This window comes from Tachysurus vachellii, chromosome 10, assembly GCF_030014155.1.
Source record: "Tachysurus vachellii isolate PV-2020 chromosome 10, HZAU_Pvac_v1, whole genome shotgun sequence".
Taxonomy (NCBI): domain Eukaryota; kingdom Metazoa; phylum Chordata; class Actinopteri; order Siluriformes; family Bagridae; genus Tachysurus; species Tachysurus vachellii.
The window spans coordinates 7,973,457-7,990,336 of record NC_083469.1 but is presented as its reverse complement, the minus strand read 5'-3'; the positions used below and the strand labels follow the sequence as shown (position 1 = coordinate 7,990,336).

The following is a 16,880-nucleotide window of genomic DNA, read 5'->3' as shown; positions in this document are numbered from 1 at the left end:
CTCTGAAAAAAAATCAAGATTCATCACACCAGGCTACATTTTCCTCACCTATAACTATCTAGTTTTGGTGTGCTTGTGCCCACTGCAGACTCAGATATATGTTCTTGGCTGTCAGACGTAGAAGCCGACTTAATACAAGTTGATGTATAATGCACATGCACAATAATGTACAATACATACACATTTGACTTTAAGGTCAAGCATCAGTCGTGAAGCAAGTGAATGGAGTGGAGTGAGAGAGAAAATGATATGAGAACATATTTTCTTATAACAGCATGCATACAATTGGCTAATTAGATAACTGCACAAAATGTGTAGGTGTACAGGTGATCCTAATACGTGACACTTTCAGTTAGGTTAAAACATTTCTCATCATTTTTCCAATTAGTAAAATATTTTCATTATAATCCTAGAGCTGAGACATGACTACATGTTCACCTCAGACGAAACTCCTATTTTCTTGTATGCTGCTTTGGTGTCAAATGTCCATTGTTAAAAGTGCTATAAATGAATTGAATTGAATTATATGGTGGCCACTTATCTGTGAGAGATGACTGAAAGGATAGGGGCTGAAAAGTGAAGTAAATGCCATATTGTTTTGGCATCTGGCTTCCAAAATCTCTATTATGTTGAATTATGAGGTAGAACTCCGGGTCTTACTATCACTCAATGATTAAAACAAAACAAAAAAGTGGCACAGACAAGGACTGGACATTATTTCTCATTAGGGCCATAATGGCCCACGTTTAGGCCTGACAGCATTTGCCGCTTTTGCCATTAGCCAGGAGATTACTCTTGTCAGATAGGCACAGTGGCATTGCTCTGAGCTACAGTCTGGATAAGTTCTCAGAAAGTCAGCCAAAAGAAGCTGCCATTGCTCCTTTTAACGAGACATTTCTCATTCGAAAATATGGTGCATCCCATTGGATACAATCCATTTCTCTGACAATACAAACCACACTGCAAACAGAGATTTTGTATAAGACCCAAGCGTAACCATAAGTGTCTTTTTCCTTTAGACATTTTGGCCAATGGTGGCCAAGATAAAGTAAAGATTACTGATTCATTCATTCATTCATTTATTTTCTACCGCTTATCCGAACTACCTCGGATCACGGGCTAGCCTGTGCCTATCTCAGGCGTCATCGGGCATCAAGGCAGGATACACCCTGGACGGAGTGCCAACCCATCGCAGGGCACACACACACTCTCATTCACTCACGCAATCACACACTACGGACAATTTTCCAGAGATGCCAATCAACCTACCATGCATGTCTTTGGACCGCGGGAGGAAACCGGAGTACCCAGAGGAAACCCCCGTGGCACGGGGAGAACATGCAAACTCCACACACACAAGGCGGAGGCGGGAATCGAACCCCCAACCCTGGAGGTGTGAGGCGAACGTGCTAACCACTAAGCCACCGTGCCCCAAGATTACTGATGATTAATAAATTTATTTTTATATTAGTTTTTTTTATTTCTCAGTCTTTACACTTTAATGAGAAGCTCTTAACATTATTCTTAGAGGCATTTGAAATAGCAGTTTATGAAAGCACCAATTCAATTGAAGTCAATTTAAGTTTTGGAGTAAATATCCGTATACCCAAGCGAGGAGTGATTGAAAAGGAGTTGTGGTTAGGCATGCTGATATCACTCACTCATCTCACTCATTTTCTACCGCTTATCCGAACTACCTCGGGTCACGGGGAGCCTGTGCCTATCTCAGGCGTCATTGGGCATCAAGGCAGGATACACCCTGGACGGAGTGCCAACCCATCGCAGGGCACACACACACTCTCATTCACTCACACAATCACACACTACGGACAATTTTCCAGAGATGCCAATCAACCTACCATGCATGTCTTTGGACCGGGGGAGGAAACCGGAGTACCCGGAGGAAACCCCCGAGGCACGGGGAGAACATGCAAACTCCACACACACAAGGTGGAGGCGGGAATCGAACCCCGACCCTGGAGGTGTGAGGCGAACGTGCTAACCACTAAGCCACCGTGCCCCCATGCTGATATCAGCTCTTCTTAATCCTTTTAAACAGGGTGTAAACAGATGATGATTTTTATTACAGTGATATACAACTTAATGCATAATGCACATGCATGTACAATACATACATAGACGTTTCATTTCGAGGTCAAGTGTGAGTCGTGAAACAAGGGAGGAGTCATGGAGTGGAGTGAGGTAGAAAATAATTAGAGAAAATAAAGCATCCAATATCTTGGAAATGAATCTACACTGACGTTCAGTTGTTTTTGAGTTTCTCATTCGTGCACAATCAAGCAGAATTTTCAATAAAATAAAGTCCATCAGTGTCTCTTTCTTATACAAAGACAACTCCAGGATCTTTAGGCTGCTTCGCATCACACAATAACTGATTGTTTTCTTATACCAGCATGATGTTTTATTCCTTACCTACTGCATATCTGTTCTTCTCGCTCTTTTTTGTTTCTTGTACTGTATATATTCATGAAATGTCGGAAACAGTCCTAACAGTGGTGGATGGACACTCTTTCAATACAATTAACATACATTTGTAAAAATTAAAAGCTTGTGAAAAAAGCTAAAATTGAATCAAATCACTTCACTCTTAGAAACGTTCAGTGCACTAAATGTGCTTTCAATATTAAAATTAATGATCAGACACTCTATGCTTCATAAATAATACAAGTTTTTACCTAACTCTCTCTCTCTCTCTCTCTCACACACACACACACACACACACACACACACACACACACACACCTCATTTTGCTCTCTCAGAGAAGATTGACATGTCCCATTTCTCAATTACTTGCAAACTTTGCAACCGAAACTTTGACTCTTTCATCTTTCTCTCAATCCCTCTCTCTTTATCTATTTATCTATCTCTCTCTCTCTCTCTCTCTCTCTCTCTCTCTCTCTCTCACAGAACAAAATATAACATGGAAAAAAAAGTATTTAGTGTACATCATTATTTAGTTTTCTATGAAGATGTGACTCATATGACAACGCCGGATGTTTCAGTATGATGCAATGCTACTAATGGGCATAGTAATCATCTTTGTCTGTCTGTCTGTCTGTTTTACACAAACACACACACACACACACACACACACACACACACACACACGCACACACGCACACAAAGGGCACTGACCAAACATTGCAGAAGTGCAGCGGACCTTATCAAATAACAAAAGATTGACTTTTTATATTCTGCGTCGATCCTAAGGGGTATAAGATTTATAAAATTTTAAAACAGCTATACAAAAGGACTCACGGCTGTGTGGGAGAGGGAGAAAGGCTGAATACTGCTCATAGCTCTGGTAGTGTTACTGAAAACATAGGCCAGCCAGGTTGTTTTGCTAGTGTACAAAAGGGTTGAAACATGGAAAAGCTGCTGGTGTTCAAGCTTCTTTGACCCACAGGAACAAGCTTCTAAAAACCCTATAATGTCAATGCACAACAAATCACAACTCTCACTTTAAACCAGGGGTATTCAATAATAATTTCAGTTAAAGTTCCAGAAACAAGGAAAAGCAACTTACATGACTGAAAGATGAAGATACACCTTAATACTTAAATGAGAGCATAAAAAAAACCATTAACAAAACCAAAAACACAACAGATACAAATGAAAAACAAACAAAACAAAAAAGAAAGAAACACACACACACACACACAAAACAACACCGATAATTTTTTTTCTAAATTTGCGGTTGTTTTTGTTTTTGTTTGTTTTCTGATTTGCTGTGGTAGTTTGTTTTTTTTGTAATCTATCTCCTTATTTGAGCCACCGTACTAAACAAAGACGCATATTTTAAAAATAAATGACAGCTTCGCTGTATATTTGTCGTAAACATTTTGTTTTCCTCAACAACTTTTTGAACAAGCCACACAAATTAGTGCAGAGGGAGCAAATAAAAATGAAAAAAAAAATAAATTACCGATCTAACAATCTCTAGCCCTGTAGCTAGACTCTGATCCGATTCACAAATGCATGTGATGAACTACAACCACGAAGCTTTTGCTATAAAAACTGAGACGGTTCATGTAACCACACAAGTTGCTTTTTTCGATTGACTCGGCTAGAGACCTTTTATTTGTTCAAATATTCTATGCTTTGGAAATACTTACTAATACACTCGCTCTCCAGTTAATGACACACGATCTACATCCTTGACCGACATACAGGAACAACCAAGAAGATGTCAGTAAATGTTAGAATAACGTTCATGTGAGAAAAGAGTAACTTCTTGTGGAGCAAAATGAGCAAAGGTAGTGAAAGGGGAAGCCACAGAACATGGATTTCATCTCAAGCTTCCATTGTTAAAAAGTGCTTGCTTTAGATGTGGGTCACGGAGATCACAGAGCATCACAAGGTTAGTGATGTGGCCATTTTTCCTCACATCAAAGTAATCAAGCAGACAAAGACTGAAAAAAATAAACCTGTCTAGAAGCGAGTAGCCTTACACTGTCCTCCGCTCGCTTTCAGCATAAAGAGGCATCCAGAGCAGGCTTCAGCTCAGTTTCTGCAGTAAAACTAGACATCAAATGAGGAAATAGAAAGAGTCTGAAAAAGCAGACTGCTGCTTTGTAAAGATGGAGGTGTGGGAAATGAAGCATTTTCCAAAGGTTTACACGTTATTCATGTTAAAATACAGCTATGGAAAATGAGCTATATGCTTCATTTGACAGCCTGATTGTCTTCTCGCCAGTTTGAATTTACACTGCGGTCTGTTAGACATCACGAAATCAAAACGCGTTTTCTTTCAGAAGAGAAAATTTCATTAATGTTGCAAATTGACCACCTACACAGCAAAATACCCAGCGCTGCATTAACAATCGCAGTGCTCATTTGTGTCCAGCTGGGCTTTAACACTGTAGGTGAACAATGTAGGCGTTAATTAAACTCTGGGGATTTTTCCATTTGCAAGATCTCCAAAATAAAAGAACACCAAAAGGAAAAAAAAAAGAAAAAATAAGCAAACATGTTAAACCACTCTCAGGTTCAAAGATTCAATTGTATTTCTGGAAAATAAATGAAAAGAACTAGATAGTAGTACCACTTATCCTATAAAGGGTCGCACGGTATCAGAGCTCGTATTCATGAAAATGCTTGGTGCGAAGAAAAGAGTTGGTCCTAGTGATGAAATTCTTAAAAATGTGAACGTTATCCTTCGAATTAAGGGGAAACGCTTTAGGATCCTAGTAAAGATAAAAGTTATTCATAAAGCATCTTAACCCTTAAAAGAGCTCATAAGGTCATAAAGTGATAGGAGTAGTGACTTTTAAGAGGCTTTAGAGTTTCTTTAGCAGAGAAGAAAATAGCCGGAAGGTGAAGAGGGAGAAGGATTGTGTTGTATAGAAAATTTAATAATGATAGTGAGTTAATAAGATGATACAGATTAGAATGTGTAGGGATTATTTTTGTGACCAATCATATTAGAAAAACAGAAATACACACACACACACACATATGCACACACACACAAACACACATGATATAGTGACAAAATCCTCACACACACACATGATACAGCGTTAAATATGTTAACATAGAAACAGAATGAAGGCTTATACAGTAGTAGACTAGATTTTAAAAGTGTTCCTATTTTTTTTTATTAGACAACCAATCACAGCACTCCGTCCAGGGTGTATCCTGCCTTGATAATTCTAACACCAACGCTTGACTACTCTTCCCCACCAGCAGAGGTCACTACCTCCAGAATTCCCATTTCTTCTGGTTCAAGTCCTGGTTTTCTAATAAATGTTAATCTACTAAAGTTGCTATCTATTTATCTATGTATTACAGCCGTACAGCTTTTTATTCTGAAACTTTCCACAGGCATGACACATTAGGTCCAAATAAGCATTAGTCGTAATTATTTATAATAAGTGTTTCTGGGATGTACATTACGGAATGAACATTATTCATTCATTCATCTTCTACCGCTTATCCGAACTACCTCGGGTCACGGGGAGCCTGTGCCTCAGGCGTCATCGGGCATCAAGGCAGGATACACCCTGGACGGAGTGCCAACCCATCGCAGGGCACACACACACACTCTCATTCACTCACACAATCACACACTACGGACAATTTTTCCAGAGATGCCAATCAACCTACCATGCATGTCTTTGGACCGGGGGAGGAAACCGGAGTACCTGGAGGAAACCCCCGAGGCACAGGGAGAACATGCAAACTCCACACACACAAGGCGGAGGCGGGAATCGAACCCCCAACCCTGGAGGTGTGAGGCGAACGTACTAACCACTAAGCCACCGTGCCCCCCGGAATGAACATTATATTCTATATAAAAAAATCTTATTATATTATTGGTAATGGTGGGTTCGTGATTTCTCTGCTGTTTAAAAACAGACCCACTGCAGACTCTTTACAAACAACTTGGACTTGTGAGAGCCACAGCTCGAATACATTAAAATGTAAAGAACATTCAAACATTGTGAAGTCTTGCCTAAGAATACGAGCGTTCACGTTCTGAGCCTTGGTATTCCCGTAATTGTTCATGTGGTGTTTGCTTTGCCCATTTTCATGTTTTGTTCTATGGATAATGCTCTGGTTTGTTTGCTCTGATATCTCTTGCTACAGTACTTCCTGTTTACTGACTTTGATTTGGATTTCATTTTGTATCTCTGGATTATGCCTCTGTGCATAGATCCTCCCTCCCTCGCTATCTCTCTCTCTTTCTCTCTCTCTCTCTCTCTGTGTGTGTCTCTCTCTCTGTCTCTGTCTAATACGTTACAATAGCACACTGAAGAAATGGTTTGAAATGAGCTCGTGCACATCCAAACTGCCAAGTTTACAGTTTAACTAGAACGAGTGAGAATATTGCAGCTGTCATAGCTTTCATTTTAGTAACAGCTGAACTACCCTGAATGTTCTCTCAACAGGAAATAACTAAATATTACACGTACAGAACAGAGGCACTCAGGATTTCCAGGCACAAATATCACATGCAGAATTGTTTCCTAATTCCAGTGACCTAACAAACTACTAAGCACATTCAGTCAGGCAAGCTGCCATAAACACGTTGTACCACAGAGGACTGTATCTGATTGAGCCGCATTCCTCTAACGGGTCTTAACGAATTGGAGATTAGGATCCTATACGGATTTATTAAAGCTGCGACAGTGTGGGAGCCATGTCACAAACATCACCTGGGTCCTTGCCAAAAGTACTGATTAATGTGGTTACTTGAATGAGAGTAACTCCTCACCTAAAGACTATAAATCAGAATAAAATGAAGGATCTGTCTTGCAGAGATAAATAATAATGTGCAGAATGGTGCTATCATTCAGCTCCGCTAAACAGGAACTGAACAAATCCGAGGGACATCTCCAAACTGTGTACAGAGATAAATCCGTCTAACGTATGACGGAGATGACTTCCACTCATTTCCTTTCAGACCTTTGGTGAGCTTTTAGAATAAGAATGTAAGAAAATCTTACATCTGTTGGGATTAGTAAGCAGGTAGCGTGCGATTTTTAGAGCTCTCTCCGGTGTGTGAGGTGAAATGGAATAAATCAGTTTAGCAATAAACACTGACAAACCTTCCCCTTCGCCTTTTGTTGAAATTATGGCATACTACTCACATTAATTGCTTCCAAATGCAACACAGAGAGCACAGAAATCAAATTAATATTTTCACTACTTCAAAAATGGCTAGATGATGTAATAGGCATAAATCCCATAATGCTTTTTAGCTATTTGACTTTGAAAATAATATCTGGAAACGAGTGCTGAGGTTCATGGCTATATTGCAGTTCAAGGTGATATGAAAACTACTGAAATTCTCCTCTTTTTTTCCAATTTATTTCCGATGTGCACAAGCTAATACAGCTTATTAATTTGCTATTTGTTTGTTTGTTTATTTATTTATTTATTTATTTATTTATTTATTTATTTGTCATCATACACTATTGGATATGTGCAATATCTTTCACTATGACTAAATATATTGTATTGCATGTATTGTTGCATAAATATTTCATTATATATATATATATATATATATATATATATATATATATATATATATATATATATATATATATATATATAGAAGCTTAAAGCATTCTTTATGCATATGACAATAAACCTGAAACTTGCCTATGTCAGTAAAGCCTCTATCATTTTTCTCTTAAAGGTTCTTTAGTATTTCACTGATTGTGACATGGCTTACTGTACGTGCTGAAAACTCGAATAAATGAATTGTAAGCATTTGATGCTAATTTCTTACATTTCTTGATTTTGATCCTTCAAATCATAGTAAATAATCCATCTTGTCTTGACAACACAAAAATACTATCTGCAGTTTTAAGGTGCCGAGAGATTGATCCATGGTTCTGTTTTATCTCATCTTCACTGCTGTAACACGCTTTTCACAGGACATCCTACAGTATATCTACGACAAACAAGCTACTGGCAAAATACAGCATAGGGAATATTAACATGGACTAAAAACATATTATACAGCAGTTAGATCTGGTCCACTAATTTGATTTGTCGAGCAGCATTTCCAGCATTTGTACTCCCTATAACTCCATTTGGATGTTTCACTGAGTGTATCGTTGCGCTCGTCTGCGTTCACCATGTATAATTTCACTTCCTAGTATGGAACCATTTCTACAGAAGAGTTTAGTGACTTCAGAGGAAGCTGAAAATGAAGAAGCAAAGCCAGTTTTACCGGAAGCACCTTTAGTAGCGTGCTAGCTTTGAGATCTGTTTCTGCTAGTGGGGCAAAAATCAACAGAACGCTTGAAATGTGTCTAAAAAATTCGCTTATTCGATATTAATTTCTTGTTTATTAAAACTGTTAATTAAAAGCAATATTGCACTTACAACCCCACAGTTATTCTGAACATCATCACAGCTGTCATTAGCTAGGATGAAGCTAAGCCATACGTACTCATATACATACTCATAACCACACTCATTGTTTCCTTTAGAATTTAGAATAGAAAGTCTATTAATGGTTTAGCATTTAGTACTAGCCTTATCCATACTCTACAGGTTTCACATATTAAACTTAAAAAGATTGTTGAAGCAACCTTTTGTTTTTTTTTCCCCCAAACATCGAGAAAACAGTAACTTTCCACCAAGTTCCACCAATTCCTCAAGTTCCACCAATCACTGAGTGATTGCCAGCCCCCCTTTGAGTCTGGTTCCTCTCAAGGTTTCTTCCTTACCAATTTAAGGGAGTTTTTCCTTGCCACTGCTGCCTGAGTCACCTCAGACTTGCTCATTGGGGATAAATACATACATACATACATACATACATACATACATACATACATACATACATACATACATACATACCATGAACTATATATATCTTGAATTTTTATTATATTAATTCTTTATACTTCTCCTTATGTTTACCTTCTGCTCTATGTTTATGTTCTGTAAAGCTGCTTTGAGACAATGTCCATTATAGAAAGAGCTATACAAATAAACTTGAATTGAATAGAATTTAACTGTTTACTTTACTTTTATGACATTTACTTGATTATTTTATTTATCAAATAATTTTTTTTCAACTACTATTTGTTTCACTATTTTTTTTCACTTCACTGTAAAGTATTTGTAGCTGCTTTGTGATCTTCTATATGAATAATTTATTATAAGCTCTATATGTATCAGTCAGAGAATCATCTGATGTTTAATAATCCCATGTTTCAGCAATCCAAGCATCAAAATTGTCCATTAAGAGTCTACAATAAATCAAAATCAATAATTATTTAGTCTTTGTTATGAAAGATGAATGTCCTGTCCAAGAGATTTACACACAAGAAAAAAATCTGCCAACCTTAATGGTGTGAGGGATTTTAATAACCTGATTTGGCTGGAACAGGTCTGAATAAAAAAAAAAAAAAATATATATATATATATATATATATATATATATATATATATATATATATATTTAGACTGAATCCTAGTCGTTTTAACATTTTAAGTTAATATGCTAACACTGAGTTCAGAGTGAAAAGGAAGAGACTCACTGTCTGCAAGCTCGGGGAGGAGGGTCAGCGCTCTGTTTACTGGGGTCGTGGTCTTCGTGGGAATAGTCGGTCTGAACTGCACTGGTGTAGCGCTTGTAGGAACCACCGGTGGGAATTCTCCATTGGCTAAAAAAAAATATAAAAATAGTCCTAGCTTAGTTTTACTGTGGTTTAAATTAGGTCAAACACAAATAACTGCACAGGTTATGAATCAAAAATCAAATAACAAGGATTCACATCTACAGTGTATACACTTTAATGAACACTTTTATCGTTATTGAAGTACATATATAATAATTTGTTAGATGCCATGTAACACACTCTATCAATGTGTAAAATGAAAATTAAAAAAAAAACAACATAGAGGAGGACGTGGCTGGTTCTTTATGTAGCCTCAGGTGAAAAAGTACGGACACAATCGCACATTTCTTAATTATAATGACAAGTCACGTGAGCTCAGGTATTGTTTCATTTGTCACTTTCCTCAGAAGACAGATCACCCCTTCACCCCAAATATAGTCCAGCTAACAGTAGTGGGACTGTGTGTAAAATCAGTTGTAAAAAAAAAAAAATAAAAACCCTTACATGAAAGCAACTCCCACATCACTTCAGCCTGAGCTAGCATCATTCATCATCTTCATCATCTGGCCGTGTTCCCTACTGCTCACAGCTTTTCATGCTGCACACTGCCACCACAGCTATTATCAGCCTCCCCATTTGAGACATCAGATTGCAGCGCATGTGACTGGTTAAAAGCATGGCCCAGACTTCCTCTGTCCTAATTCTTAATCCAAACAGGCAAGCAATGTTTCTCATCAGGAAAACAAACTACATTTAGATATAGAGGTTGTTCTCAGAATGTCCTGCCTCAATTAGTGGCAGATATTATGTTTTGTAATATCTTCAAATTGATTGGTCAGAAGGTGTGGGTGAAGTTTCTAGTAAGCTGCTTGGACTGAATTAATTGAAATATGAAATATTACTCTATATTTTAAAACATCTATATTTTTTATAACAATAGCCCTCACAGGAAATTGGATGGTGGATGCTGCAAAAGACGTTTTTTCTATTTTTTGTACTGCTTATCCTACACAGGGTCACAGGGGATTTGGAGCTTAAGAAAGAGGACCTGAGATCCTTGACAGGGTGTCAATCCACTCGAGGCACGCTCAGATGCTACAGACAATTTATTAATGCCAATCAGTACCCATAACCACACAAGCTGACATCGGTTAAGGACCAATACCTGGTAGTGCCTATTAGTTAGGCATGAGTTGCCTTTCCTGAACCTTCAAACTGACTGTCCCTCAATCCCTCAGCCTCAAATCTTATAGCAGAATCCATCACTATCTTTAGAAAATGGCTGAAGAACCATCTCACACACCTCTCGCCTACCACGACTTAAAAATCCAGTATGGCAGAACTACTCGTATTGTCCTCTGCTTGATATATACAGTATCACGTTACATGCATTTCCTCATTTGTAAGTCGCCTTTGAATTAAAAAATGCGATGTAAGCGTACTAACAACTAAGCCACTGTATCTCCTGCGCAAAGCTAATAATAAACAAATGAAAAAAAAACCAAGAATTGTTGATAAGTGTGATGGATGCAGAGTCAATAAACAACAATGGTACTTACAACGGATGCTAAACAAAGAGCGCAATACAATACATGATAATATTTTTTTTTGCATGAACGTAATTCGCGTAATTCGAAGGTGTTTGCAATCGTGTGACATGACTGATATGTTGTGCAGCGGCCGATGATGCTGGTGCTTGTGCTAATGATGACGTCCCACACCTCTATCAGCGCTAATCTGACAATATGCTATACTCTAGCTTTCTGAATTGGGATGCTTATTTCCAGTATTGTTTATTTCTCGTGTCTGCGCTTTGTTGTAGTCAGTATGTTTTGCAGAGCAGATGGCATTTTAGTTTCTCTGTAAGAAAACTACATTTCCTCGTCTTATTAACTTAACAGTTGGAACCGATATTTATACCTGCTCTAACATAAGGGATAAAAGGAGCTATTTCTTTTCTTCCCACCCACACCATTAAATGTAACTATGAATAGATTAAAAAACAAAAAAAAAGCACCATTTGATGTTCATTAATGAATAGAAAATAAATAAATAAATTAGTTGGAGATGATAACAGGAACTCTGCTTCACTTACAGTACAAAGAACTAAAGCTATTAAAAGTTTACGATTCTTTTGTTAAACAAGATTATTTGTTATCCCATTGTTATCATGGGATCGTTGGTTAGTGTTGCTTTGATTGACAGCAGAAACAGTAACATCATCCCTTCCACCCAGACAGCACAGCCAGTATTGCTCTCAGCCACAGACGGCTGTACTATTATCAAGATTTGAATTTGCGAAATCCTGATGATTAGCTAAACAGTTTTTCTATTAACCTCCTAAACCCTTTTAACTATTATTTCCCCCTGGAACTGCATATACTTTATTAGTTTTACTGGGATGTGGTAGCCTAGTGGTTAAAGTGTTGTACTACAAGACAGAAGGGTGTTAGTTCAAATTCCACATCCACCATGCTGGGCCCCTGAGCAAGGCCCTTAAATCCTCAATTGCTCAGTTATATAAAAATGTGATAAAATAAGTCGCTCTGGATAAAGGCATCTGCCAAATGCAGTAAATCTGCTGTTAAGCTTAAAATGTTAAGCCTACAAAGTAAATTGGAATACTTTTTTAAGACATATAACAAGGCATCGCTTTGTACTGTAATTACATGGTCAAAAAAAAGATTTAGGGTGAAAAGGAACATCAGCTGGATTTTAGAAGTTTTCAGGCCCACTGAGATAGAAAAGAGCTGAAAAACTAATCTGGACAGCTTTTATCATTCTTTCAGCAGCCACTGTTTTTGTTTGATCTATCAAATTTATACAGTACGGTATTCAACCTCGTTTGCAATTATGTCGTAAAGTGAAGTTATACATCACTTACTTACAGTACATTATGTGCTTACCTAAAATCTTGTAAAGACTAAATAAGCAGCCTGAATATTAAGAAGAATATTTAGGTCAATGGTCAACATACTAGATTCTTGTTGTTTTTCCACAGTTGGGGTGTTTGAGTCCTGCTTCCTCCCTGTGTGAGTTTGCATGTTCTCTTTGTGCATTAGGGTTTTTTTTCCAGGTTTCCTTCCCCAATCCAAAGACATGTTGTAGGCTAAACGTGAATCTCTACAATGCCTGTGGTGTGTTAATGAGTGTCCATATGTGTTTTTGTGTGTGTAATTGTGCTCTACAAAGAGTTGGCACCCTATACAGAGTGTCCCCTGTCTTATTCACTGTGTCCTCTGGGATAGACTCCAGGTTCCCTGTGACCCTGTGTAGGATAAGCGCTACAGAAAATGGATGGACAGATAAAAGCCATTCACACAAAGCCAAAAAACAAAACAAAAATGGTGACAAATTTGCATAGAACTATGACTATGATTTCACACCTGCTTTTTAACTCCATTAATACTATTAGTCCAGACTGTGCATTTTGCAAACAGCAATAATGTACATTATTATCCATTATTTCTCAGCTCTGTTAAATTCCTGAATGTGATTGGTCCTGGTATTGATTCATTTTCTGTAACAGCACAGCTCTGTCAATAATTCAGGCTCCGATGTGGATATTAAAGTGCTCGTGCTAATACTTGGATGGACACAAGCATAAAAGCGTGTTATTATTCTTTGATCTTTGCGTTAAGTGATTTGTGTTAGAACTTTTACAGTGCTCAAATTGACATCATTATTAACGTTGCTGGGAGGCACGGTGGCTTAGTGGTTAGCACGTTCGCCTCACACCTCCAGGGTTGGGGGTTCGATTCCCGCCTCCGCCTTGTGTGTGTGGAGTTTGCATGTTCTCCCCGTACCTCGGGGGTTTCCTCCGGGTACTCCGGTTTCCTCCCCGGTCCAAAGACATGCATGGTAGGTTGATTGGCATCTCTGGAAAATTGTCTGTAGTGTGTGATTACGTGAGTGAATGAGAGTGTGTGTGTGCCCTGCGATGGGTTGGCACTCCGTCCAGGGTGTATCCTGCCTTGATGCCCGATGACGCCTGAGATAGTCACAGGCTCCCCGTGACCTGAGGTAGTTCGGATAAGCGGTAGAAAATGAATGAATGAATGAATTAATGTTGCTTCGTCTGTATGTTGGGCGGTATTTAAATTTGAGATGTACAGAGAAGGTAGTTCGGAAAGGTTGCATGTTCCGAGTTGTAATTACAGCCCATAATATGAGCGTCAAAAATTAACGCTAGTTAAAATGAGTAATATTTAACAATATTTCTTTCTTTTTTATTAAATTACACTGAACAGGAAACAATGAAAACATGCCAACTTCAATGGCATGAACTACACTATAGTAAATCGACATAATGAATAAAAAACATCAGGAATGGCCAGTGCAGACACATTAATGCATTCTGTTAGGTGGTTAGAGATAGAGCTCTGTTTCTGGTCATTCATTAATGAGCTGTTTCTCTGTTGCACTGCATTGCTGTTAGAAAGGTTTCAGGCTTCACAAAAAACTGTTTCAGCCATCAGAAACAAAACAGGGATTCGGGCCTTTTTCTGATTCCTTTTTGTTAGCTTTGCTATCATTTGCAGTTGGCACTTGTGCCCTCCATCCTCTATTTATTATTGATATGGCTCCCTGTCCAAAGCATCGTATGAGAGCAAAACTAATAAAAAAAGGTATAAAAGAAAGCCTACTGCTATGTGAAAAGGTGAGAAAAAATAAAAGCATACACCCACATGGCAAATCCGAAGCCATCTGTTTGAGGTGGAGAACAATGCAGACGAGAGAGAGAGATGATTTTAGAGGACGCAGGCGTACACATTTTCAGATACACACTGAACTAATAGGCATGCAGCACAACAGCACAGTGTGGCATGCTTATAAAGAGCAGCTGATTCGGTCCACTTTGCTAATAACGTGTGCATCTTTCACAACTTTCTGACTGCTTTTTCGCCGATTGATGAGGGGTAAAATATGGCACATCAGACAATTCCATTTGTGGCATAATGCATACATAGTTGGAATTAAACTGAGCCATCTGTGGGCCACGGCGATGGATGGCATCCCAGTGGCACCGTGTCAAATCAATGCAAGCTGGCAAATACTATCAAATCCAAGTTGCAAGGAAAATATTTCACAGTGAGTGTCATCCATTTCCCTCAACGCTCTGTTCTCGCCCATCAGTGATGAGGAATTATGATTGCAACAGCGCCTCTCTTTGAGGTTTATTTCTAAGATTGATATCAAGCCTGATGATATGCTGGATTCATCAAACTAAAGTGGCAGTTTGGTGTTTCTATATTATAGCTTGTAGCGTGAAATTTGTGAATTTAAATCCTTTAAATGAGTCCAAAAGCACTTCAACTGTATTATAGATATAAAAAATCTAAAAAAATCTAGACTAATACTATAACACTTGTTACTCAACTGAATGTAAAACCAAATACATACATATTATGCAACACAATCTCACAGTCGTGCATATATCTGACATACCCATAATACATAAAATAAACAGACTATAAAATGATAAACTGGCCTATAATCTTATAACAACTTCTCATTCATCTTATGCATTATTTATTCAGTTCGGAGCTGAAAATCAGATCGGGAAGGAAATCTGGCTTGCGTCGTACTGCCGAGCTCGCTCGGATTGTGCATGTAAATGGGCTTAGTCTTTTAATGCAACACTTTTGCGTTAATGAGCAGCACTTCTGTTTCGTCTCTCAGCTGCACGGTATTCAGACAGAGGCTCCTCTGAAAGATTCCAAAAAATCGTGTTCAGCGTGATTATTATTCTGTTCACAGCTGCAAACGGGAACTCGGTGCCCAGAAGTCAGTGTCAGCACGCTCGCCGAGCCAGCCTGATGGTATTATTGGGCTGTAGGGTGCACAATGCATATACAATAAGTGGGTTTAGGTTTAGGCAACAGGTAGATATCTATATATTTTGATGTTCAATGAATAAATTCAGGGTGAATTCAGGTGGTGCAGTTGAGTGGCAGGGAAATATCATCACTTCTGCCCTGAGGAGCAGTTTACAAGACAGGCGTAATTAAGCTTTTACTCTTTGATTCAGTGCAAATTGACTTAAACTGTCTACAATAAATGTCTAAACACGCAGCATTTCCTGCACTGTCATTAGACACTTTTACGTTTGCCAGATATAACAACAATTATCGAGTTATGATTACAGCAGGTCTATGATTAGATAAAATTGTCATTTAGTGACTGTAAATAGATGTGTCTTGTTTGATGACTGGTTACAGTCCACCTGCGAGCTAGATTTGATTTAACAGATAAACACTATGATGATGATTATGATGATGATGATGATAAGGAGGAAAGCAGGGTTTATATAGCATTGAAGTGAACTGCACGAAGGGAAAATGTCACAAATTCGCCGTTACATGTGAACGATCCGAGTCGGATATTGTACTACGGCTTTGGTGTAAAATTCGATGTAAATAGTAAATAGTATTACTATAATTAATAAATTTTTTTGAACGAAACATAAATAAATAAGCAAGTAAATGAAGCTAAGTAGGTTAATAATTAGTAAACTAAAGAAAAGAAAATAAATGATAATAAAAAAATTGGTTTTATGAAATTGAACATTCCTGATCCAATCTAAATAAAATAAATAAAACTACACTAACTGTTACAAACAATCCACCCATTTACTCTATTATAACATTTTATGAAAAGATAAACAATATAAAATATAAACAATATAAAAAAAAACTAATAAGTAAACAACCAGTCAACAGACAAACCACCAAAAAAAATATTTCCAATATAGATATAAAAAAGGACCA

At 37.9% G+C, this 16,880-nt stretch overlaps 1 protein-coding gene across 1 annotated transcript in view; it reads right to left on the bottom strand.

Moving 5' to 3' along the window:
- Positions 1-16,880, bottom strand: part of alk (ALK receptor tyrosine kinase) — a 442,935-nt gene that overhangs the window by 24,637 nt on the left and 401,418 nt on the right. The window contains exon 12 of the mRNA XM_060879161.1: positions 10,030-10,155. Coding sequence (XP_060735144.1) covers positions 10,030-10,155 — 126 coding nt within the window. The remainder of the gene's footprint in view (positions 1-10,029; positions 10,156-16,880) is intronic.